This window comes from Hyperolius riggenbachi, chromosome 2 (genome assembly GCF_040937935.1).
Source record: "Hyperolius riggenbachi isolate aHypRig1 chromosome 2, aHypRig1.pri, whole genome shotgun sequence".
In the NCBI taxonomy this organism is placed as follows: domain Eukaryota; kingdom Metazoa; phylum Chordata; class Amphibia; order Anura; family Hyperoliidae; genus Hyperolius; species Hyperolius riggenbachi.
Window position 1 is genome coordinate 424,263,653 of NC_090647.1, and position 23,815 is coordinate 424,287,467.

At 45.1% G+C, this 23,815-nt stretch overlaps 1 protein-coding gene across 2 annotated transcripts in view; it reads right to left on the reverse strand.

Moving 5' to 3' along the window:
* Nucleotides 1-23,815, reverse strand: part of STS (steroid sulfatase) — a 309,113-nt gene that overhangs the window by 148,058 nt on the left and 137,240 nt on the right. For both annotated transcript variants that reach the window (XM_068269911.1, XM_068269912.1), the window contains one exon: nucleotides 17,552-17,975. In XM_068269911.1, the coding sequence (XP_068126012.1) occupies nucleotides 17,552-17,975 (424 nt within the window). The remainder of the gene's footprint in view (nucleotides 1-17,551; nucleotides 17,976-23,815) is intronic.

Consider the following 23,815-nt stretch of genomic DNA (forward strand, 5'->3'; position numbering starts at 1 on the left):
CTCTGGAACCGAGTCCTCCACCCCCGCCACCACTCCTGTTTGCAAGAGCAGCAGCAGCCGACCAGAACTGCCTGGGAAAGAGGAGTGCAGTTCTCCAGCCCCAGCGGGCGACACCAGCACCCTGTCACTCAGCACCTTCTTATCCCCAAGCGTAGTGGGGTTATGGAATGCTGTTGCGGCAGAATTGGAGGAGGAAGGAATGCTCATGGGCACTTTGGGGGATGATGCTTTGGACAGTCAGACAGTGGTGACTGTCCATCCGCCCATGCATGCAGAAGGGGAGTTTGTGGGATCCCAGCAGGACATGTTTGCGGAGGGGGAGGATGATGATGACAGGGTGAAGGACAGAGACTGGGTGCCAGGTCCTGGGAGTGGGGATGTCATCAGCTCTGAGGAGGAGGAGGAGGATGCATCTGTGGGCCTTGCTAGAAGGATCAGCATCGCAGGCATGGGCAGGATCACAAGTGGGTGTGGTATGCAGGCCACACAGCGTGCTGATCCGGAGACGAGTTCTGCCAGTGCCACCACCAGCCGCACCAAGAACCACCCCCCCCCCCCCCCCCAACCACCACAGGAGACCAGCGGCAGCAGCACCTTCCAGCCGAAGGGGCAACTTCACCTCCCCAATATGGAATTTTTTCACCCTGCCATTTTTGGAGTGCAAGTATGCCACCTGCAACCAGTGCCGCAAGCAGCTCAGCAGAGGGAAGGAGCCCTCTGCGCTTGGCACCACCTCTCTGGTCAACCATCTTGCAGGGAAACACTTTCATGACCATGAGGAGTTTGTGAAGTTGAAGGAAGCTGGCAGTGGCAGTGGGAGACCCACCACCACTGTGAAGCCGTCGGCAGCAGCCACCCGCCCTCCTCCACCTCCTCCAGCAGCACCTGCAGGAGTGCGTCAGCAACGCACTGCTCCTCCTCCCTCTGCAACTCCAGCCGCCAACACTGAGGCCTGTTCTGGCAGCCAGTCCTCAGTGGCCTCCTCTGCTCCCTCCAGTGATTCCCATGTCAGCAAAAGGCGTCGCCAGACTCTGCTCAGCGACACCTTCCAGGGGGTGGTCAGGGTTCTGCCTCCCAGCAGCCGTCGCGTGCGTCAGCTGAACGGCTTGCTGGCACGGACCATGTGCTCCCAACTCCTGCCTTATTCCCTTGTGCAGGAGGGGAGCGACATGTGTGCGCTCCTGATGTGTGCAGCCCCCGATTAGCCATTCCCCAGCCGTCATTTTTTCGCACGCACGGCCATCCCTGCACTTCACCGCTCGATGATGGCCAATGTCAGGAGAGGGCTGGAGCACGCGGTGGGTCAACGGGTCCACGTCACCTTGGACTCGTGGAGCAGCCGGTTTGGGACATGCCGCTATTTGTCCTTCACTGCGCATTGGGTCAGCTTGGTGGAAGGGGGTGAGGATGGGGGAGCAGCATCGGGCACTGTCAGAGCAGCAGCAGCACCAACAGCGCAGTGGGTGGTGCCACCATGCAGGGTCAGTAAAATTGCAGCAGGTTCCTGATCCGCTTCCATCCTCCGGCACACCAGCCCAAACCGACCGCCTCAGCAGCAGCGTGAAGCCCCGCCACTGCTAAGCGCTGCTGGAATTGGTCAGCCTGAGGAAGACCAAACTAACGGCGAACCATGTCCTGGCCAAACTCCGAGAGCAGGAGAGGAATTGGCTGACCCCCAGAGGCCTCAGAGTCGGAGAGGTGGTGTCCAACAATGGGGCAAACCTGGTTGCTGCAATCAGCAGGGGAGACCTGACCCACATCCTCTGCCTGGCGCACGTCTTGAACCTGGTAGTCCAAAAGTTCCTGCGGATCTACCAGGGGATGGGCCAACTCCTTCAGGCGGCAAGGAAGGTTGTGCGTCATTTCCGGCTCTCGCCTGCAGCCGTAGCGAGCCTGGAAGAGGTGCAGAAGGAGCTGCACCTGCCACAGCACCGGCTCATGATCGATGTTCCAACTCGCTGGAACTCCAACCTGGCGATGTTGGAGCGTCTGGTTGAACAGAGGCAGGCTGTCAGCCAGTACCTTGCACGAGCAACAGTTGCCTCCATCACTGCAACTGGCCGTGCCACCAACAACCTCCCATCCATCATCTCCATGGAGGACTGGGGGCACATGCAGCAAGTGTGCTCAGTCCTGGCACCCTTCCTGCAGTCCACCAACATGGTAAGCAGGGACCATGCAATGGTGTGCGAGTGGGTTCCCTTGGTGTGTGTGCTGGACAGGGCCCTGTATGCACTGCTGGAAGAGGGAGCGGCAGCCTTGGACCAGCAGGAGCTGCAGGAAGCTTCACAGGCCACCTCTGAGGAGGAGGGCTTGGAGTTGGTGGAGGTCCCTGACCTTGCTGCTGATGAGGGGGAGCAGCAGAGCGCAGCTGGAGTGGTGCGGGGGTGGAGAGAGGATGAGGTGGAGGAGGCAGAGGAAGAGGACAGCACTGTCGGCTCTGGGGCTGCCGATGATGTGCCAACAGACGAGGCCAAACTCTTTCCAATGGCAGCGCATGCTGAGGTGCCTGCGCAAGGACCCAAGGGTGATCCAGATGAAGCAGAGGGAGGACATCTGGATCTGCATTATGCTGGACCCACGTCTGAAGGGGAAGCTCAGCCAGTTCCTGCCTGCAGGAGGAGACTGTGCGCAACAAATGAGGGATTTGCAGCTGACCCTTGTTGAGCGCTTGGAGGAAGCCTTCCCTCAGACATCCACCCCCACTGTCCAGCCAGAACAGAGGCAGCAGCAGGTGCCTGCATCCACCAGCAGCAAGCGCACGCGCACCACAGACCTGCTGTCTCTGACCCAAGAGCTCTACATGAGTGTAGAGCTGCCAAGGACTAGAGAGGAGGTGCCTGCAGCAGCATCCTTCTCCACTCACAGGCAGCGCTTGACCCGCATGGTGGCTGACTACATGGGGTCCTTCAGCGGGCTTGACAGCGTGGCCCCTGATGATCCCATGGTGTATTGGGTCAAGCACCTGCCGATCTGGAGCGAGCTTGCGCAGTACGCCCTGGAAGTGCTCTCCTGCCCCTTTCCAGCATACTGTCAGAGCGTTGCTTGAGTGCAGCCGGTGGAGTCGTCACTTAGAAGCGATCTCGTCTGTCGCACAAGTCTGTGGACAGACTGACGTTTCTCAAAATGAACCAGGCTTGGGTGGAAGGCAAATTCCTGGCCCCTGTTGTCGGCGAGAGGGGGACATGAAGTGGCGCACACACATTACACCTGCTGCTGCTGCTGTATTTCTTCCTGCTGTCTGTGTCTCCAATGCCAGGGAACACATTACAAGGTGCTGCTGCCCATGCGCCACTAGCTATTACGCTCAAAAATAGCTGCCTGCCCTGCATTATTTATTTTGGGAAAAAAAATTTAAATTATTTTAGAGGTGTCCGGGTTGAAAACTGTGCTGTCCCAATTGTGTATTGGACACAATGTGGGCTTCACGACCGCTGCCTGGAACCTCATGCTGTGTATTTACGGCCCTGGAACCACCGCTAGGAACCAGGGTCTATTATGTCTCGCTGCCTGCCCTCCTGCCTGCTGCCAGTCTGCCACACACTCAACCTCCTCACGCTGCCTGTTGCTGTATTTCCTCCTGCTGTCTGTGTCTCCACTGCCAGGGAACACATTACAAGGTGCTGCTGCCCATGCGCCAACAGCTATTACGCTCAAAAATAGCTGCATCCATTAATTTGAAAAAAAAAATTTGTAAATATTTTAGAGGTGTCCGGGTTGAAAACTGTGCTGTCCTAATTGTGTATTGGACACAATGTGGGCTTCACGACCGCTGTCTGGAACCTCATGCTGTCATTGCTGTGTATTTAGGGCCCTGGAACCACCGCTAGGAACCAGGGCCTATTATGTCTCGCTGCCTGCCCTCCTGCCTGCTGCCAGTCTGCCACACACTCAACCTCCTCAAGCTGCCTGCTGCTGTATTTCCTCCTGCTGTCTGTGTCTCCACTGCCAGGGAACACATTACAAGGTGCTGCTGCCCATGCGCCAACAGCTATTACACTCAAAAATAGCTGCATCCATTAATTTGAAAAAAAAAATTGTAATTATTTTAGTGGTGTCTGGGTTGAAAACTGTGCTGTCCCAATTGTGTATTGGACACAATGTGGGCTTCACGACCGCTGTCTGGAACCTCATGCTGTGTATTTACGGCCCTGGAACCACCGCTAGGAACCAGGGCCTATTATGTCTCGCTGCCTGCTCTCCTGCCTGCTGCCAGTCTGCCACACACTCAACCTCCTCACGCTGCCTGCTGCTGTATTTCCTCCTGCTTTCTGTGTCTGCACTGCCAGGGAACACATTACAAGGTGCTGCTGCCCATGCGCCAACAGCTATTACGCTCAAAAATAGCTGCATCCATTAATTTGAAAAAAAAAAATTGTAATTATTTTAGAGGTGTCCGGGTTGAAAACTGTGCTGTCCCAATTGTGTATTAGACACAATGTGGGCTTCACGACCGCTGTCTGGAACCTCATGCTGTGTATTTATGGCCCTGGAACCACCGCTAGGAACCAGGGCCTATTATGTCAGTCACATCACAGATCACACTGTCTGACACACACTACTCCTCCTCCTGTAGCTGCATTGAGCTTCTGCTGTCTGTGTGCTGCTACCACTGCCAGGGAGAACAGAAGAAGAACTATTTTCTGCTGCCACCTGCCCACCCACTCTCCTACTGGCAGCTATTACCACACTACAATAGCTGCAAGCCTGCAACTACTTCCTCCTGATGAAGGCGTGGTTAACGCCGAAACGTTGTGACGTCAGACGGCACTTCTGCGACCTGGCTCCGCCCACCACCTCCGCTCCCACGCCAAACATCATCGCACCCCGTCGCTCTGGCCAAGCGCGGGTGAGAGGGGAGGACTACCGGCAGGCTTGACAGGCGCTTTTAATTCCTACACACTGTAAGTGTAATTTTAATGCATGTCTACACAAAGTAAAAAAGTTTATTGCACCAGCGGTGCGCTCCTGTTTTCTTGTACTTTCTTATAGATTTGCTGGCACCACCCAGCCTGTGGAGCAACACCCATCAAATTCTTAAACACCCCATCAGTTGAAGACTGCGCAGGGATTTTTCTTTTGTCCTCCTCCTCCTGCTGATGTCTGTGTTTTACCACCACCAGGGTACACAGAAAAAGGGGCTGTGGCTTGCAATGTGCCACTACCTACCTATTATGCCATCAACACAAATATATAACTATGGTGTTTTTAAAATAACATATTTCCACAAATGAAGTAAAAACAATTATTACAAAAGAGAGGAAAACCAAGACACATAATATAATGATATAGAAGAAGAGGAAGAAGAAGATATAGAAGAAGAGGAAGAAGAAGATATAGAAGAAGAGGAAGAAGAAGATATAGAAGAAGAGGAAGAAGAAGATATAGAAGAAGAGGATGAAGAAGATATAGAAGAAGAAGAAGAAGAAGAAGAAGAGGAAGAGGAAGAGGAAGAGGAAGAGGAAGAAGAAGAAGAGGAAGAAGAAGAAGAACCACCCAGCCTGTGGAGCAACACCCATCAAATTCTTAAACACCCCATCAGTTGAAGACTGCGCAGGGATTTTTCTTTTGTCCTCCTTCTCCTGCTGATGTCTGTGTTTTACCACCACCAGGGTACACAGAAAAAGGGGCTGTGGCTTGCAATGTGCCACTACCTACCTATTATGCCATCAACACAAATATATAACTATGGTGTTTTTAAAATAACATATTTCCACAAATGAAGTAAAAACAATTACAAAAGAGAGGAAAACCAAGACACATAATATAATGATATAGAAGAAGAGGAAGAAGAAGATATAGAAGAAGAGGAAGAAGAAGATATAGAAGAAGAGGAAGAAGAAGATATAGAAGAAGAGGATGAAGAAGATATAGAAGAAGAAGAAGAAGAAGAAGAAGAAGAAGAGGAAGAGGAAGAGGAAGAGGAAGAGGAAGAGGAAGAGGAAGAGGAAGAGGAAGAGGAAGAAGAAGAAGAAGAAGAAGAAGAAGAAGAAGAAGGAGGAGGAGGAGGAGGAGGAGGAGGAGGAGGAGGAGGAGGAGGAGGAGGAGGAGGAGGAGGAGGAGGAGGAGGAGGAGGAGGAGGAGGAGGAGGAGGAGGAGGAAGAAGAATTTTGGACACACCTTCTCATGCAAACACTTTTCATGAAGTTAATGTACTATTTTTGATACCTTTTTATAACTACTACATCACCACATAATCACTTGATGTTTTTCTTCATAAAAAAGGTGGTTTCATGCATCATTGACCTCCAATACAAGTTTTTAAAAGCTATTTAAGGCCAGCTCGAATATTTTACTCGAATACAGACTCGGATTAACTCGAATATCGAACTTCGAGTGAATTCGGATAGTTTACTATCCGAATTCGACCAAACTCGAATAGGATAATGAGTTATCCGAGCAACACTGTAAATGTGCAGCTTATATGTTCACCTCATGTTTGTCAGTTGCGTGTGGTCCAGTATTAGTCAGGGGGAGAGTCCAAAGACATAACAACAAAAGTTGTTTAGGTGATACCTTTAACGTCGAGCTGTACAAGATTTCTTTGCAAGCTTTCAAAACTAAGTTTCTTCTTCAGACATGTTACAGAACTAGATCAGAATCATACCGTATTGTTCTGATCCAGTTCTATTACATGCCTGAGGCCTCTTTCACAGTGGGACGGTGTGTTTGATGTGACATTAAGGTCGCATAACGTGCCCCTAATGCAACGCATTGAAACACTATAACTAGGACGTTATAGTATGTTCTTTAGTTTGGTGCGCCATTTTCATCACACAGTGATGGAACGAAAACGGCACATGCGTTACATTAAAAAAAGAAAACATTACTGAGCATGTGCAACACACACAACGCAGCAGATTTGTGGATGGATGGTGTAATGGTTAAGGGCTCTGCCTCTGACATAGGAGACCTGGGTTCAAATCTCGGCACATTAGTGCTGTTACAGCTCCTCTGATCTGCCGTACGTCTCAGGACAATGACTTACGGCTCTGATGAAAAAAATGCTCCCCGCTGAGGCCCCCCTTCAGAGAAGCTGGCACAGGCAGGGTCACCACTTGTTGTCAGTTGCCATGGAGACCAGCTTCTCTTATGCACAGGATTCCAACGTCTTGATTCAGCACACGCAAGTGCTGTGTAGCCAGTGTCCTGCTTGTGTCTCTGAAGGGGGGCCTCAGCGGGGAGCATTTTTTTCATCAGAGCCGTACGTCATTGTCCTGGGACGTACGGCAGATCAGAGGAGCTGTAACAGCACTAATGTGCATTTAGACGTTGGGTTAAACCTCTCCCGATACATCAAAGGGGGAGATTACAACTTTAGATGAAATGACTGATAAGGCAGCCTCCTCCTGCAGAATGGAATGTGCTGGTTCAGCGTCGCTTAGCTTTCTCTGGCGACGGGACTCCAGCACTGATTTAGGGTAAAGCAATATTGAAGCAGAGTTTTATTCAGCCACAATACAAGTCTTACACATTGCTACAATTGCACATATTTTATATTAAATGATAATATAAGAAGAATTTAGCCATAATGCCCCTTTAAGTGAGGCAGAATAAAAGAACACTCTCTTTTGTAGATCAGATGGCAAAATAATAGTTACAAAGTAAGAGATAGGTGCTTTGTACGAAGCGGGTATTAGGTGGCCACTGTGTACAAGAGCGTAGTGGAGGAGTACCCGACACAGTGTAGAGCTGAAGCACTGTATACATGAGGGAAAGTAATACTTCCTGCAGATGGACCCTGTGGCAGGTTAATTGGTGACTAAAATTGCTGAATAAGAGGAGGTATGGATGCTCATTAAGTATAAGGACAAGTATTAAAGGAACACTTGAATTTAATTATTGTGTATGATTAACGGGACATGCTCTGGTTCATAGTGTGCAATTTTCAAGTGGGCAATAATTCAAGAGTGTATGCGGAAGGCTAGGAATTGTTTTGTTTGTATAAATATTCACTGCAGGTGTATCTTGTGAGGAGATCAATGGATGGGAAGTTGTGGTCTGGAAGTGGAACTATTTTAAAGACTACTGCAGCCTGCAAAAAACTATAAAGGTAACCATCTACAGATTTTCTTCAAATCTAGACTTGCTGGCAAGAATTGTAAGTGTGTCCATTTCTGCTAAACCTTCCAAATAAATTACTTTAGGCCTGGAACCCACTACAAAACACTATCACTAATCGCAATCACTAGCATTTTGTATGAGCGGTTTGTAAGCGATTTCATGAGTGATTTTGGTAGCTTTTTTAAAAAGTGTCAGCTTTTTGCCAGCGATTGTGTAGCGATTAGCGATTCGCATTTTTAATTTTGATTGGTCCTTTCAATTAATTTTAACTTTTTTTTACAGTGTTTAGTAATGTAAAAACACTAGCAATATTGCTCTGTGTAGGTTTTGACAAGTGATTATGCCAGCGTTTATATACTTTACATTGCAGAAACACTAACGCTAATCGCTAAACACTAAAAATGCTGTATGTCCTGCGTTTGCGGTTTTAGTAATCGCAATGGCTCCAGTGGAATTTGGCCCATCCATTAACATTAGCTCCCTAAAGGCTCAGAAAATCTCTCTAGTGGGGTTCCAGCCCTTACGGTGATTTGCTCACATACTGTGTGGACCAGGTTTGGCTTGTGGGTTTATAGCCTTGATCTTCATGGTATTTCATTAACAGAGGACCTTCTTCAGATTATCAGGTGTTGAGTTGTGCTATGCAAGTATTGTTTACAGCTAACACTATTACCCATAAACATTTTTGTTTTTCATTAACCACTTGAGGACCCACCCTTTACCCCCCCTTAAGGACCAGCGCTGGTTTGATTGATCTGTGCTGGGTGGGCTCTGCAGCCCCCAGCACAGATCAGGGTGCAGGCAGGGAGATCAGATTGCCCCCCTTTTTTCCCCCCTATGGGGATGATGTGCTGGGGGGGTCTGATCTCTCCTGCCTGCTGTGGGTGGCGGGGGGGGCACCTCAAAGCCCCCCTCCGCGGCGAAATTCCCCCCTCCCTCTCCTACCTGCTCCCCCCCCCTGAGATCCGGGCTGCACAGGACGCTATCCGTCCTGTGCAGCCAGTGACAGGACGTCCCCTGTCACATGGCGGCGATCCCCGGCCGCTGATTGGCCGGGGATCGCCGATCTGCCTTACGGCGCTGCTGCGCAGCAGCGCCGTACAAATGTAAGCAAAGCGGATTATTTCCGCTTGTGTTTACATCTAGCCTGCGAGCCGCCATCGGCGGCCCGCAGGCTATTCACGGAGCCCCCCGCCGTGATTTGACAGGAAGCAGCCGCTCATACGAGCGGCTGCTTCCTGATTAATTAGGCTGCAGCTGGCGACGCAGTACTGCGTCGCTGGTCCTGCAGCTGCCACTTTGCCGACGCACGTTATGAGTGTGCGGTCGGCAAGTGGTTAAAAGGCATCCAAATATATCACTGTTGCAGTGAATAGAAACCTTCATGTGCTAGCCAGCATATGAAAAGATGGAAGAGTTAGAAGAGAGGTTCTTTGTAGGTAACATGATTTGTCTATTTTGTTGCACTTTTACTGACTTTGCTGTGCAATGTAGTGCTTGCATTCTGTTGTTATCTATTGGACTATGCTATTAGATTAGTAGGTTCCAAGCCAGTTCAGGTGAACTCTAGTTTAGGAGTGCATAGATTCTGTTGTCTCTATTCACCAGTTCTTCTTTGAATTACTATTGACTTGTGACTATTGGGTATGTGCCAGTGTGATCAGTGATTCCTGATATAAAAATAACATATTTCACAGACTACTAAAATTGTAATGGTAATGTTGTTCCAAATTTTTGTGCTGTCGGTGTTGCTTTTCCTTTATCATAAGACTATTTTAGGCTTATTATTTTATGTAACTAGGCTGTTGTCAGACCTGGTAATAACATAATGCGTGCAATGTTTACACCCATAGTCCAGCTACAAATGCTATCACAGCTACACAAAAAAAGTATGATCTGAAGTTGGAAGTTGAAACATATTCATCTAAGATTGGGGGATGTTAAAATGAAAACTAAAAGCTATGTGAAATTTGAATACTGATTTAAATTTCAAATTATACTTTTTTTTTTTTTTTTTTAGGCATGAGAATGCATTGTAGATAAAGCCATTAACAAAACTTTATACTAACCTTTTGCTCAGCAATCCCCACCCCCATTGCCACCACCACCCTTCAGCTTCTTCTTGTCAGACTCCCCCTGTAGCTGGCTTTCAGGCAGCCCACACTCACCCTGCGCAGATCATAGTGCACTGCCTGGGAGGCGCTGTGTTTGATGAACTTCCGAGCTGGTTCCATCACATCGCATCAGAGACTAGGGGCTTGCAGAGAGGAGGGGAGAGAGTGAAAGCAATGGTGATGGATGGGAAGGGACGGAGGCAGCCAAGGCTGGCAGTACAAGGGATGTCTCCACTCACCGCTTCCTGGCCACCTCTTCCCTTTTCACACCCACTGCACTGCTGTGTTTGCCTTTTCCTCCTCTTAAACAGCCCCTAGGGCTTATTTTTGGGGAGGGCTTGTATTTCATGCATGTTTTGAAATATAAGGTAGGGCTTATTTCGGGGGAGGACTTAGTTTTTGGAGAAACACAGTATACTTTGTAACTAAAATATTTTTTATTCTTTGTAAAGATTGTATTCAGCTGACATCACTGAGGAAGAAATTAGGGAAGTAATTAAAGGTCTCCCAAATGCCAAAGCCCCAGGAGCAGACGGACTCCCTGCCGAGTTCTACAAGCAATATAGTAAGATCCTAGTCCCACGTTTGCGACGCACCTACAAATCTGCGCTAGACAATAATATACTACCGGAGTCTATGAGTGAAGCACTGATCACGGTCCTCCCCAAAAAGGGAAAAGACCTTACCTTATGCAAATCCTATAGACCGATCTCGTTGCTTAATCAAGACTATAAAATCCTAGCCAAAATTCTGTCCATCAGACTTAACACATTGCTGACAAAAATTATCCATCCGGACCAATCGGGATTTATCCCAGGAAAAGGGACAGACATAAATCTACGGAGACTAATGACTAACTTGTCTATTGCACACTCCCAGATGGGTGACCGAATAATAGTGTCACTAGATGCCGAAAAGGCTTTTGATGTAGTAGACTGGACTTTCCTATGGGAGACGTTGCTGCGCTTTGGGCTAGGCAATACATTCGTGGGCTGGCTCAGGACCCTGTACACGTCTCCAAGGGCAAGGGTGCGTACAGGCCTATCAGTATCCGAACCATTTGCTCTCTCAAGAGGAACTCGGCAGGGATGCCCCCTCTCCCCAACTCTATTTGCGTTGGCAGTAGAACCCCTGGCTATCTTGTTACGCAACAGCAACTTGGTTAGGGGGTTAAAATATGGCACAAGGGAGGAAAAAGTGTCTTTGTACGCTGACGACCTTCTTTTGTACCTGTCAGACTCAGGCCCCTCCCTGACGGCGGCCCTGGCCCTCATTCAAGATTATGGAAGGTATTCCGGGTTCAAAGTAAATTGGGATAAATCAATTATTCTCCCCCTAGATGCACAGGTGCCTGTACTCCCTGCACCAACACCATTGCAATGGGTGTCGGAATTTACATACCTGGGTATTAGGATTACGACAGACATTAAAGACTATTACAACCTAAACCTTGAACCGGTACTTCACAAGCTTAAACAAAAATGTAAGGTGTGGCAGACTCTTCCTTTATCCTTGATGGGGCGTGCCAATGCCATCAAAATGAATATGTTGCCCAAATTCCTATACTACTTCAGAAACAGCCCTATACTCATCCCAACCAAGTATTTTAAAGAAATAAATAAGGCCATTACCTCGCTATTATGGTACCCTAAAAGTCCACGCATTGCACTTACAACCTTACAGCTTGACCAACATAGTGGAGGGATAGGTTTGCCAGATTTTGAGCACTATTATTGGGCATCCGTCATGGTTACAATACGGTGGTGGTTCGACCAGTCACTACATAACCCGGCAACTGCACTAGAAGCAGAAATTATGGGCTCCCTGGTCGCTCTGTCCAGTCTCCCCTTTAGAGGTAGCAAAAATATCCCCAGAGCTACACCAAACATGTTAATGCCGGTTCGGGTTTGGGAGAGGGTCAACTCAGCCCTGTGCCAGCCAGGTCAAATTTCCCCATACACTCCACTTTGGATGAATCCCTCTCTGCCTGAGTTCTTAACGATCCCAGACCCAAAGGCCTGGGCAGACTGTGGAGTCTTCAAATTAAGGGATATAGTTGAGGAGAACAAACTCAAATCATATACATCTCTTAAACAGGAATTTAATCTCCCCGCTCACATGTTCTTCAGGTACATGCAGATGAACCACGCTTTCAAAGCGCAATTCCTATCAGGGAACAGTCCAGTGCTGGTCCGGTCACATGCCACTGAGGGAGAAATAATTAAAAAAGATGTGGAACACGTTGTTTCTGTCCTATATAAGACACTTCCTGCAAAAGGACGACCAAAAATGAACACAGTCTTCTTGGCATGGCAAGCAGATATCCCAGGACTAACCCCGGAGGCCTGGTCCTCGATATTGAGCTACTTTGTCACTACCAATGTTGCAGCACGGAATAGATTAGTTGCCTTGAAATTTCTGCATAGAAGCTATCTTACTCCAAAACGAATGAAAAAAATTGATCCCACTGCTGAGGGGAGATGTGGCAGATGCCAGCAACCTAACGCTGATTTCTTTCACATGGTCTGGCTCTGTCCACATGTTTTTTCCTACTGGCACCAGATCCATGTAGAGCTGCAACAGGTACTAGGGGTTGCAATTGAGTTAGCTCCAGAACAAATGTTGCTGGGGAATATACCAGACGATCTGTTATCAGCACCCAAAATGCTAGCTTTCAGATCTCTTATTTCCTATGCTAGGAAATTAATAGCCATTAAATGGAAACAACCTATAGGCCCTAAGAAGAAGGACTGGGTGGCTTATGTGCATAAAGAGCTGGTACTACTTCAGAAAGTATATATTAAACGTAAATGCCCCAAAAAATTCCGGAAGGTTTGGTCGGGTTGGATCTCGCGCTTCAAACTTAAGTTTGATGACTAATATTGCGGACAATGGGTCCTTAGCAACCGTGAGGTTCTCTAAGGGGGGGCGATAACCGAGTCAGAACTATAAAACTCTGAGCTGTATAAATCAGTTGCCATGTACTGCCTCTCCAAATCTGGTTTTTCTGATTTGAACTTCATAATTCTGCATACTCTACTTGATATTCATTGTATTCAGAAACCCCTCTAATTGATGCATTGGATTTATAATAGACAAGACTGTTTGAGTGTTGTAGTGTCAGTCTGTTATCTGACACTATTGTTGTTATTGTTTTAAAATGCAAAACTCAATAAATATATTCTTTCAAAAAAAAAAAGATTGTATTCAGTGGTCTAGAATGGAGATGCAATGAAATGATTTGCACATTTCTAGAACAGAATCCTGATGTGAACAGAACTCCCTGTTTGCCCTGCATTCATCATGTACACTAACAAAGTAAGTGCACGGGAATTGACATATTATACCCCAAAATATTTCATCTAAAGTCTGCATTGTATCTAAAGAATATGATTAGTGAAGGCAGCCATAGCCAATGAGCTTTAATAGCCTCTCATCACTGGAAAATAAAGCCCTTTGACTTTGAGGAAAGGACCTCTTTCAGTTGAACAAGTGCACACTACATGCTTCACTAATTCAAAAGGTTAAGAATGGCATTTCCTGACCTTTATGAAATTTGAAGTGTCTGCAAATCAGGCCATTTATTGGGAAGACTTAAGCAATAAAGGTATTAAAATTTAAAGTACATTAATTACTATCCATTCACATTTTATATTATTGTAAAACTCCTAGTGAGTAGATTAATGGCTGGAACATGGTTGGGTAATTACAGCAGTACAACCCCTAACTAACCTGTCAATCACATCATTTGTCTGCATTCTAATAATATTCTGCACATGCAGGGCATAATATTGTTGCATTTCTACTATAAATATATATTCAAGAGTTGAGGAAAGCAGCTTAAGAAATGTATATTGATTTCCTTTTCTTGTCTGTGCGACATGGTGAAAAAGAAAAAAAAAGGAACGCTTAATCTATTTACAATTAACAGGCAAAGAAAATTGCTCATTTAATTCCTGTGGTCATTGAGCTGTGTGAATCTTCATCAGGGTTGTGCAGATTGATGTCTCTGTACATTTCTCTGTTTATTTGTTTGATAACGTAAATTATAATGAAAAGACTAAATTGTTTGGTTTAAAAATTGGATGGAGTGAATGGATAAAGCAGGCATGTGATTTATAAAAGTTAAGATAAATAAATGAAAAAAGAAAACACATCCTAGTCTGAGCAAATTACATTTGCATGGATATTACAGTTATATGCAATCAATCAATGATGTTTGTACTACTATATATAGCTAAATATTGACCAAATTGGACTGGCGGTTCCAATGGGCAATCGCTTAATGTTGTATGTTTAATTTGCCATTTGAAATCTATGTATTTGCATCAGCAAGGCTCACAGGAATAGCATAATTGTGGCATTAGATATAATGTTACATCATTGTAACCATAAATGTGGAACAGTTAAAGATAAACACAAACAAAATACATTTTTTACAGCACGTAAACGAGTATGAGTAACGGCTCTTATACACTCCCACTGCTGCCCCACCAGAAATTTGCCAGGAGGATCAACTTGGCCGAGGAACGGCCAGTACCTTTGTTCTCGCCACTCGCCCGCCTGCCATGTAACTTCACATCTGCAGCACTCCATTGGCCCTCCAACCTCTCTGCATTAGAATAGAACGTGCTATCAACTCCGTGTCTGTACAGCCTCGACCCATCTCTGTCGCCCAAGGGAACGAGTCTCGATACCAGTCGTGTGATATCAATCCAATTTGTGTACGGGCCTTTAGACTGCACATTGATATAAACATTAGATTATGGTATAAGCTACAAATAATGGGGCCTCACAGGAAAACGGAGTACCCAGTTAAGTCATGCTAAGCCATAATGAGGGATGGTTAATGAAAGGCTAATAATTATGAGTTAACACAAATTTTATACACATTCATGCAATTTAGAAATTACCCATGTAATGTGGCAGCTCCTGCATGGTCCATTGCATTCATCTAATAATGGCCCCAGTAAAATGAGGGGGGCGTGTGATGATACTGATAGTTCAATATGGGTAATTTTACCAATATTCTAGCATCTCCCACTTTAACCCTATTCTCACACTAACCCTCCCCTATCTATGCCTAACACTAAACTCTCCTCCTCTACCCTTAACAATAAACCTCCATGTATGCATAATTTTAACCCCCCCTCCCCCCCCATGTATATAAACTTGCTCCCACACTGCTCCTCCAATAATCCAGTGCTGAAAAGACTGCCCCCCCCCTCCACCATTTGGCTAAATTGTAGCTAAGCACCTATTACCTATCATCCATAATAACCCGGTGCCTTAGTTACCCCTCAAGCTTTGGCTGTTGCATAGCCAGTTGCCTATTACCCATCCTCCAATGTGTCTCCAATAACCCAGCACCTAATTGACCCCCCACAATGCACCAATAGCCAGAGTTCACCTATACTATAGAATTTTGTAAGGGACTGAATGGAAACACACACACACACACCACTAAAGTTATGCTAAATGTAATTAAGCCTTCTTAAATAGACAGTTTGTGAGTTGTTCCAATACATGCGAGAAAGAAGAAACTGTCATGATGCATCACTTGCTCAGTGATAAGATATGCAAATCATTGTCATGGCCCTCGAAAGCCAATTTTAACTGTTATTCTACTGAGACGGAGAAGCCAACCCCCTCAAAACAAATCTATCTCTGATTCGTCTATCTGATAGCCAGCATGCAGGGTTACCGGGCAATAAGGGATGACTAGTCTTACTTTTCCCAAATCCCACCCATGCTTCATCCCAACTTCATTGTAAGACCATTCAAATCATTGTAAAGACAAGAAACACTGCAAGTACATTGAGCATGGAGATGTCACAAAGCTGTGGAACGTGATGCATGATATGGCAATTGCTGGTCTCTTGCTACTTGAAGACGCACAATCGCTAGAAAAGATCTGAGAGTCTGAGAGCAATCTGAGTGATTTCACTAGATGCCTTCTACACAGAGCCATAAATAGATGTATATTAGTATTGCTGGACATTCGCTTGAAGATTAAGTCAAGGATATAATATAAATTCTCCCTTTCCACCACTCCCTTTTATCAATTTGCTTTGACGAAGACTGAATTATTCCAAAAATTATTTTTGCCTGAGAAACTAGTTTGCAAAAGCTTATGCTTGGAGTTTGTGACAATATAAAACCACGGTCAGTATAAAGTTAATGTCTTTCCATACCATAAACCAATCTAAGGAATGAACAAACAAGAATGAATGATGAGGATGTAAGTAAGGACTTACCTTCTAAGTGTACAGTATACCTGGCAAAGCTATCTAAGATATGCATAGAGGTATGTTCATGCTAGATCCACATACTTCTGTGCATTGTCCCTTTCTCTCCTCACTCAACCCCTTGTCCCAGTCTCCATAATCACGTCTTGAACAATTGTACTTTTAACTACAATTACATTTTCAGACAGAGGGAAGCAGGTTTGCCACAATGTTCTCTCCTTCCCATCATCCTCCCCTTCCTTCCTCTTACCCACCCCATTCATTCCCTGAATGAATGACTTCTGTTTACAATTCAGTCTTAAAATAAAGCCCTTAAACTGAATATAAAAAAAATGTAGACAATTTTATGTTCTATTCACCTTTAGTAAAACATAACTAATGATCTCATAAATGTATTTTCACTTTGTTTCAGTTAATGATTGTCTTTCACCTTACGTATGAAAATAATGATAATTATCACCTGTTTGGTATAACTGGTTAATCAAACACCTGCCTATAATCAGAGCACGCTCCCCATCCCTCCCACCCCAGCCGTCACACACTGATTGCTATTAAACTAGGAGGCAACCAAGGGCCCCAAACCCTCCCCCAACACCTAAATCTCTAGTAATCTGACAACATCCTTGACTTTATATTATTTTGAATGCAAAGTGTAGTCTCAACAAATAATGTTTTTGATATTTCTGTTGTTAGCAAACTTTGCATTTTGTAAACTGAAAAGTAAACTATTAGACTTTAAATTTGTAAAAACATTCTTACTTCACAGCATTTTTTTCACACATTGAGGACCATGGACCGTGTGATCTAAACACAGGACACCATGACATGTCCAAACCTTTCAATGTAAATCTAGTTCTGATCTTTATCTATACAGAATAAGCTGACCACTGGTTGACCCATACTCTTATTCACAACAATCCTAGCAGTGCCTCTTCCTTTGGCTTACAGCCCTGCCACTTCTACGTCAAGCTGCCAATATGAGTTCTAACACCTGAGCATCCACCAGCAAGTGACCTTTAATTTCCTGTTGTGTCATGTTTTAGGTTAAATCAACTCTGAGAAAGTGAAGTCTCACATAGCCAGGTAACTGTACAGCTGATTTGATTAAACAAGTTCAATACATACCTGGTGATAAAATGAACAGCCTCACCAGTCATCCGTTGTGTTACTGTGTCATATTTTATTGGCTGCTGGATAATCTGATAGTTCCTCATCAAAAAACAATTCCAGTATTGGAAATTATGAAACAGGAATGCTAAAGGTATCATCAAAATGATGATGCAAAGCAAAAAGTAAAATAATAGTCTCCATGGTATTTTAACAAGTCCATTGTAGCTGAAGAAAATTAGTGTTGCCATTATTAGACATACAACTGTTAGGAGGCTTTTAACATATTCAGCAGCTCCAGGGACAAACACACTTCCATTCCCTGGCATGCAGTCACGTAAATGTGTCATTGTTGTTCCATAAAAATAGTCAAATCCGTGTTTCAGAGGATGGTGGTGAAAATCATCATTTCTTTCCTTGTTCAATCCAAGATGCCATTTCCCTGCATTTAAAGAAATACAACATGGTATGCTTTGTTTTATATCGTGCTTGCATACAGTATTTATTTATTACATGATGAGTAACCTCCTACAGACACTTCAAGCATCTGTAACACATTTTTGTATTTCTCTATAGCAAAAGTAAATCAAATATATTAACATAGTAACATAGTAACATAGTTATTTTGGTTGAAAAAAGACATACGTCCATCGAGTTCAACCAGTATAAAGTACAACACCAGCCTGCTCCCTCACATATCCCTGTTGATCCAGAGGAAGGCGAAAAAACCCCCACAAGGCATGGTCCAATTAGCCCCTAAAGGGAAAAATTCCTTCCCGACTCCAGATGGCAATCAGATAAAATCCCTGGATCAACATCATTAGGCATTACCTAGTAATTGTAGCCATGGATGTCTTTCAACGCAAGGAAAGCATCTAAGCCCCCTTTAAATGCAGGTATAGAGTTTGCCATAACGACTTCCTGTGGCAATGCATTCCACATCTTAATCACTCTAACTGTAAAGAACCCTTTCCTAAATAAATGGCTAAAACGTTTTTCCTCCATGCGCAGATCATGTCCTCTAGTCCTTTGAGAAGGCCTAGGGACAAAAAGCTCATCCGCCAAGGTATTATATTGCCCTCTGATGTATTTATATATGTTAATTAGATCCCCTCTAAGGCGTCTTTTCTCTAGACTAAATAAACCCAGTTTATCTAACCTTTCTCGATAAGTGAGACCTTCCATCCCACGCATCAATTTTGTTGCTCGTCTCTGCACCTGCTCTAAAACTGCAATATCTTTTTTGTAATGTGGTGCCCAGAACTGAATTCCATATTCCAGATGTGGCCTTACTAGAGAGTTAAACAGGGGCAATATTATGCTAGCATCTCGAGTTTTTATTTCCCTTTTAATGCATCCCAAAATTTTGTTAGTTTTAGCTGCAGCTGCTTGGCATTGAGTACGATTATTTAACTTGTTGTCAATGAGTACTCCTAAGTCCTTCTCCAAGTTTGATGTCCCCAACTGTATCCCATTTATTTTGTATGGTGCTAGACCATTAGTACGTCCAAAATGCATGACCTTACATTTGTCAACATTGAATTTCATCTGCCATGTATGTGCCCATATAGCCATCCTATCCAGATCCTGTTGCAATATGACACTATCTTCCTGAGAGTTGATGATTCTGCACAATTTTGTATCATCTGCAAAAATAGCAACATTGCTCACTACTGCATCTACTAGGTCATTAATAAATAAATTGAAGAGCACTGGACCCAGAACAGACCCCTGTGGGACCCCACTGCTAACAGTCTCCCATTTTGAGTACGATCCATTGACCACAACTCTTTGTTTTCTGTCCATTAGCCAGTTCCCTATCCATGAACACAGACTCTTCCCCAGTCCTTGCATCCTCAACTTTTGCACCAGACTTTTGTGGAGAACAGTGTCGAAGGCCTTTGCAAAGTCCAAGTATATCACATCTACAGCATTCCCAATATCCATATTAGCATTCACTACCTCATAAAAGCTGAGCATGTTAGTCAAACAGGACCTGTCTTTAGTAAACCCATGTTGATGCTGAGAAATAAGATTATTTTCTACTATGAAGTCATGTATAGTATCTCTTAGTAACTCCTCAAATAGTTTGCATACAACTGATGTTAAACTTACAGGTCTATAATTTCCTGGATCAGATTTTTTGCCCTTCTTAAATAATGGGAAAACGTGGGCTGTACGCCAATCCACTGGGACTCTGCCAGTTGCAAGAGAGTCACAAAAGATAAGATAAAGGGGTTTATCTATAACTGAACTTAATTCCCTTAGGACCCGAGGATGCATGCCATCCGGGCCAGGTGCCTTGTCTATTTTTAATTTATTTAGTCTTGCCTTCACTTCTTCCTGCGTTAAGTATTTAATATTACAGTTAGAAGATTGAGACTCTTCCGCCTCTGTAGTTTGCAACAGTGCTGTTTCTTTTGTGAACACAGAAGCAAAGAAAGCATTTAATAACTCTGCCTTACCTTGGTCGTCCACCATTGAGTTCCCATCCTCATTCTTTAGGAGTCCTATATAGTCAACCTTTCTTTTTTTAGAGTTAATGTACTTGTAAAACTTTTTTGAGTTAGATTTGATATCCTTAGCGATTTGTTTTTCAGCTTCAATCTTTGCCTGCCTAATTTCTTTTTTACAATTTTTATTGCACTCCTTATAATTGCTTAGTGCAGCCTCGGTCCCCTCCTGTTTTAAGACCTTATAGGCATTCTTTTTCCTCTTCATTTTATCTTTAACCTTTCTATTCATCCATTGAGGCCTTTTTTTTATTCCTAGACATTTTGTTTCCATATGGGATATACATACTACAATATTGATTGAGTATAAGTTTAAAAGCTTGCCATTTCCCTTCAGTGTCTTCCCCTTGTAGTACATCATCCCAGTTCACCAAAATTAGTGCCTGCCTAGTTTGAGTGAACTTTGCTTTTCTAAAATTCATAGTTTTAGTGGTCCCGCTGCCCCGTGGCCTATCAGTCACCAGCTCAAACGTTATCATGTTGTGATCACTATTTCCCAAATGTTCTTGAACCTGCACATTTGATACATTATCTGGTCTATTAGAAATGATCAGATCCAGTAACGCATTCCCCCTAGTTGGTTCAGTTACCATTTGAGTCAAGTAATTGTCCTGTAGTGCTGCCAGAAATCTGCTGCTTTTACCAGAATGGGTAGCCTCAATACTCCAGTCAATGTCTGGAAAGTTGAAGTCGCCCATAATTATGACCTAATTTTTACCTGCAGCTTTTTCAATCTGCTGTAGTAATCGCAGTTCTGCAGCTTCATTAATAAGAGGTGGCCTGTAGCATACCCCAATAAGCAATTGGCAACTTTTATTTCCACCATGAATATTTACCCAAACGGACTCCACATCTTCGCAATCTTCCTCCATCTCATCGTTGAGGACAGCTGTAAGAGAATTCTTAACAAAGAGACAAACCCCTCCACCTTTTTTCCCTGTTCTATCCCTCCTAAACACATTGTATCCTTTTAAATTAGCTATCCAGTCATGGCTTTCATCCATCCATGTCTCGGTTATTCCCACAATGTCATAGCCTTTGTCATTTAGAACGAACTCTAGTTCGTCTATTTTATTTGCAAGGCTCCGAGCATTGATTACCATGCACTTTATATTTTTACCACCACATTTATCAATTTTGTTTACATGAAATGGGCTACTTGAATTTTTACCAACCTCCTTAATCTTTACACTGTCCCTACCCCCCTCTCCACCCTCCATAATGATAGGTTCCCACTGTCTTTTTACCTCATCTTGTCTATGTATTGAGACTTTATCCTCCCGCCTCCCCCCAGATCCTAGTTTAAAATCTCCTCCAACCGTTTAGCCATCTTCTCCCCCAATGCAGCTGCACCCTCCCCATTAAGGTGCAGCCCATCCCTGCTGTAGAACCTGTAGCCGACTGCAAAGTCTGCCCAGTTCTCCAGGAACCCAAACCCTTCCTTCCTACACCAATTTCTCAGCCACTTATTTAACTCCCTAAGCTCCCTCTGTCTCTCAGATGTAGCACGTGGCACTGGCAGTATTTCAGAAAACACCACCTTGGAGGTCCTTGCTTTAAAGGGATACTGTAGGGGGGTCGGGGGAAAATGAGTTGAACTTACCTGGGGCTTCTAATGGTCCCCCGCAGACATCCAGTGCCCGCACAGCCACTCACCGATGCTCCGGCCCCGCCTCTGGTTCACTTCTGGAATTTCAGACTTTAAAGTCTGAAAACCACTGCGCTTCCATTGCAGTGTCTTCGCTCCCCCTGATGTCACCAGGAACGTACGGCACAGGCACTGACCATACTGGGCATGCGCAGTACCCTCCTGGTGACATCAGCGGCAGTTAGGACACGGTAATGCAGGCGCAGTGGTTTTCAGACTTTAAAGTCTGAAATTCCAGAAGTGAACCAGAGGCGGGGCCAGAGCATTGGGGAGTAGCTGCATGGGCACAGGATGTCTGTGGGGGACCATTAGAAGCCCCGGGTAACTTTAACTCATTTTCCCCCGACCCCCCTACAGTATCCCTTTAAGTTTATCTCCAAGTACCTGAAAATCATTTTTGAGGACCTTCCATCTCCCACTAACTTTGTCATTGGTGCCAATGTGTACCATGACAGCCGGGTCTTCCCCAGCCCCACCCAGTAATCTGTCAATTCTTTCCGCTACATGCCGAACCCGAGCACCCGGGAGGCAACAGACTGTACGGCATTCGCGGTTTCTTCGACAGATTACCCTATCTGTGCGCCTAATAATTGAATCCCCTACCACCAGTACCTGTCTAGCCTTAGCTGCACTCCTATCCCCTTTCTCGTTACAGCAGTCTGCCCCTTGGTTGCTAAGGAGCACATCCTGCTGCAGCATTGCTACTCCTGAATCATCCTCCCCAATATTACGCAAACAAGCATACCTATTAGTGAGGGACAACTCGGGACTAGCCTCCCTGCCACTTTTTCCCCTACCCCTTCTAACTGTGACCCAACTAGCGGCTGCCTCTGCTTCTTGGTCCGGGATGTACTCCACCCTCCTCATCTTCAACGGTTCCATCCAGTGTCTGGATCGTGAGATCCAAGCTCTTCTCCATGTTGTGTATGCTTCTCAGTGTTGCGAGATGCTTATTTAGCTCTGTGACTTCCGCCTCTAACTGAGCAACACGCACACACCCAGGGCAACAGTAAACACCCTCAATCCGCTGATCAAGGCATACATACATGTTGCAGGATGTACACTGTACAGCATAGTCCAACATGATGACTTTTGTGTGGGGAAAAATTATTTAAAGTAAACTGTGGCGGTAAAAGATGAAACGGGAGATTGAGTTTAGCTGGGGAGGAGGAAAGGGAGAGTAAGTAAAGTTGGGGAGTGTGGGGAGTGAGGGGAGGAGAAGGGGGGGGGGAGGGGGCGGGAGGGGGGAGGAGGGGAGGAGGAGGGGCGGGAGGGGTGGAGGAGTGGAGGTGGAGTGAGTGAAGTTGGGGTGGAGTCCTCAAAATTTAAAGACTACACCACAACGTGCCTAGCACATTCTAACCAATGCAAAAAACCGCAATATTGATTGAAGGTTTTTTTTTTTGTTTTTTTTTAGTCCTTACCTACTTCCTCTCACCACTCTCTTTGTGTCTGTGTTGTAACGCCTGTTTTTAACGCCTATGCCACTTGTGTCGCAGCCACTTGGTGATCAAGCCACAGACTGAGCAAGCTCAGTACTGAGTCCTGAAGCTGACCAAATACCTCCTGTTGCAGCTAGCCCCTCCCCCTAGCCAATTGCCTGCTGCAAAACAAACTAGAGGGAAAAGAAAAAAAATTGTACTTTTAAAAACTGACACTTGCTGCTTAATATCAGATGAACCACAACAGACAATCCACCAGATATTGCAGCAGTAAAAAACAATATACAAACAGCAATGTAATATAATTAGTGCTCACAATTCCCAGCAGTGAAGTGAAGCAGCCCTCCACCAAGATTAGAGGTTTGGCCTACACTTCCTGTTTAATTTAACACCTGTGTTGCAGCTAGTCCCTCCCCCTAGCCAATTGCCTGCTGCAAAACAAACTAGAGGGAAAAAAAAAACTGTAATTAACAAGCCATAAGATAATGATATGCCTTAGACAGTTGTACATTTTATTCTTACACAGGTCTCATTGCTCTTAAGGGCCCGTTTCCACTAGGAGCGGTGCTACATAGCCGCATCGCACCGCGTGTATGCTAAAACACATGCATGCCAATGGAAGAGTTTCCACTGCGTGCATGTTGTGCGGAGCGATCCGAGAATCTGCAGCATGCTGAAG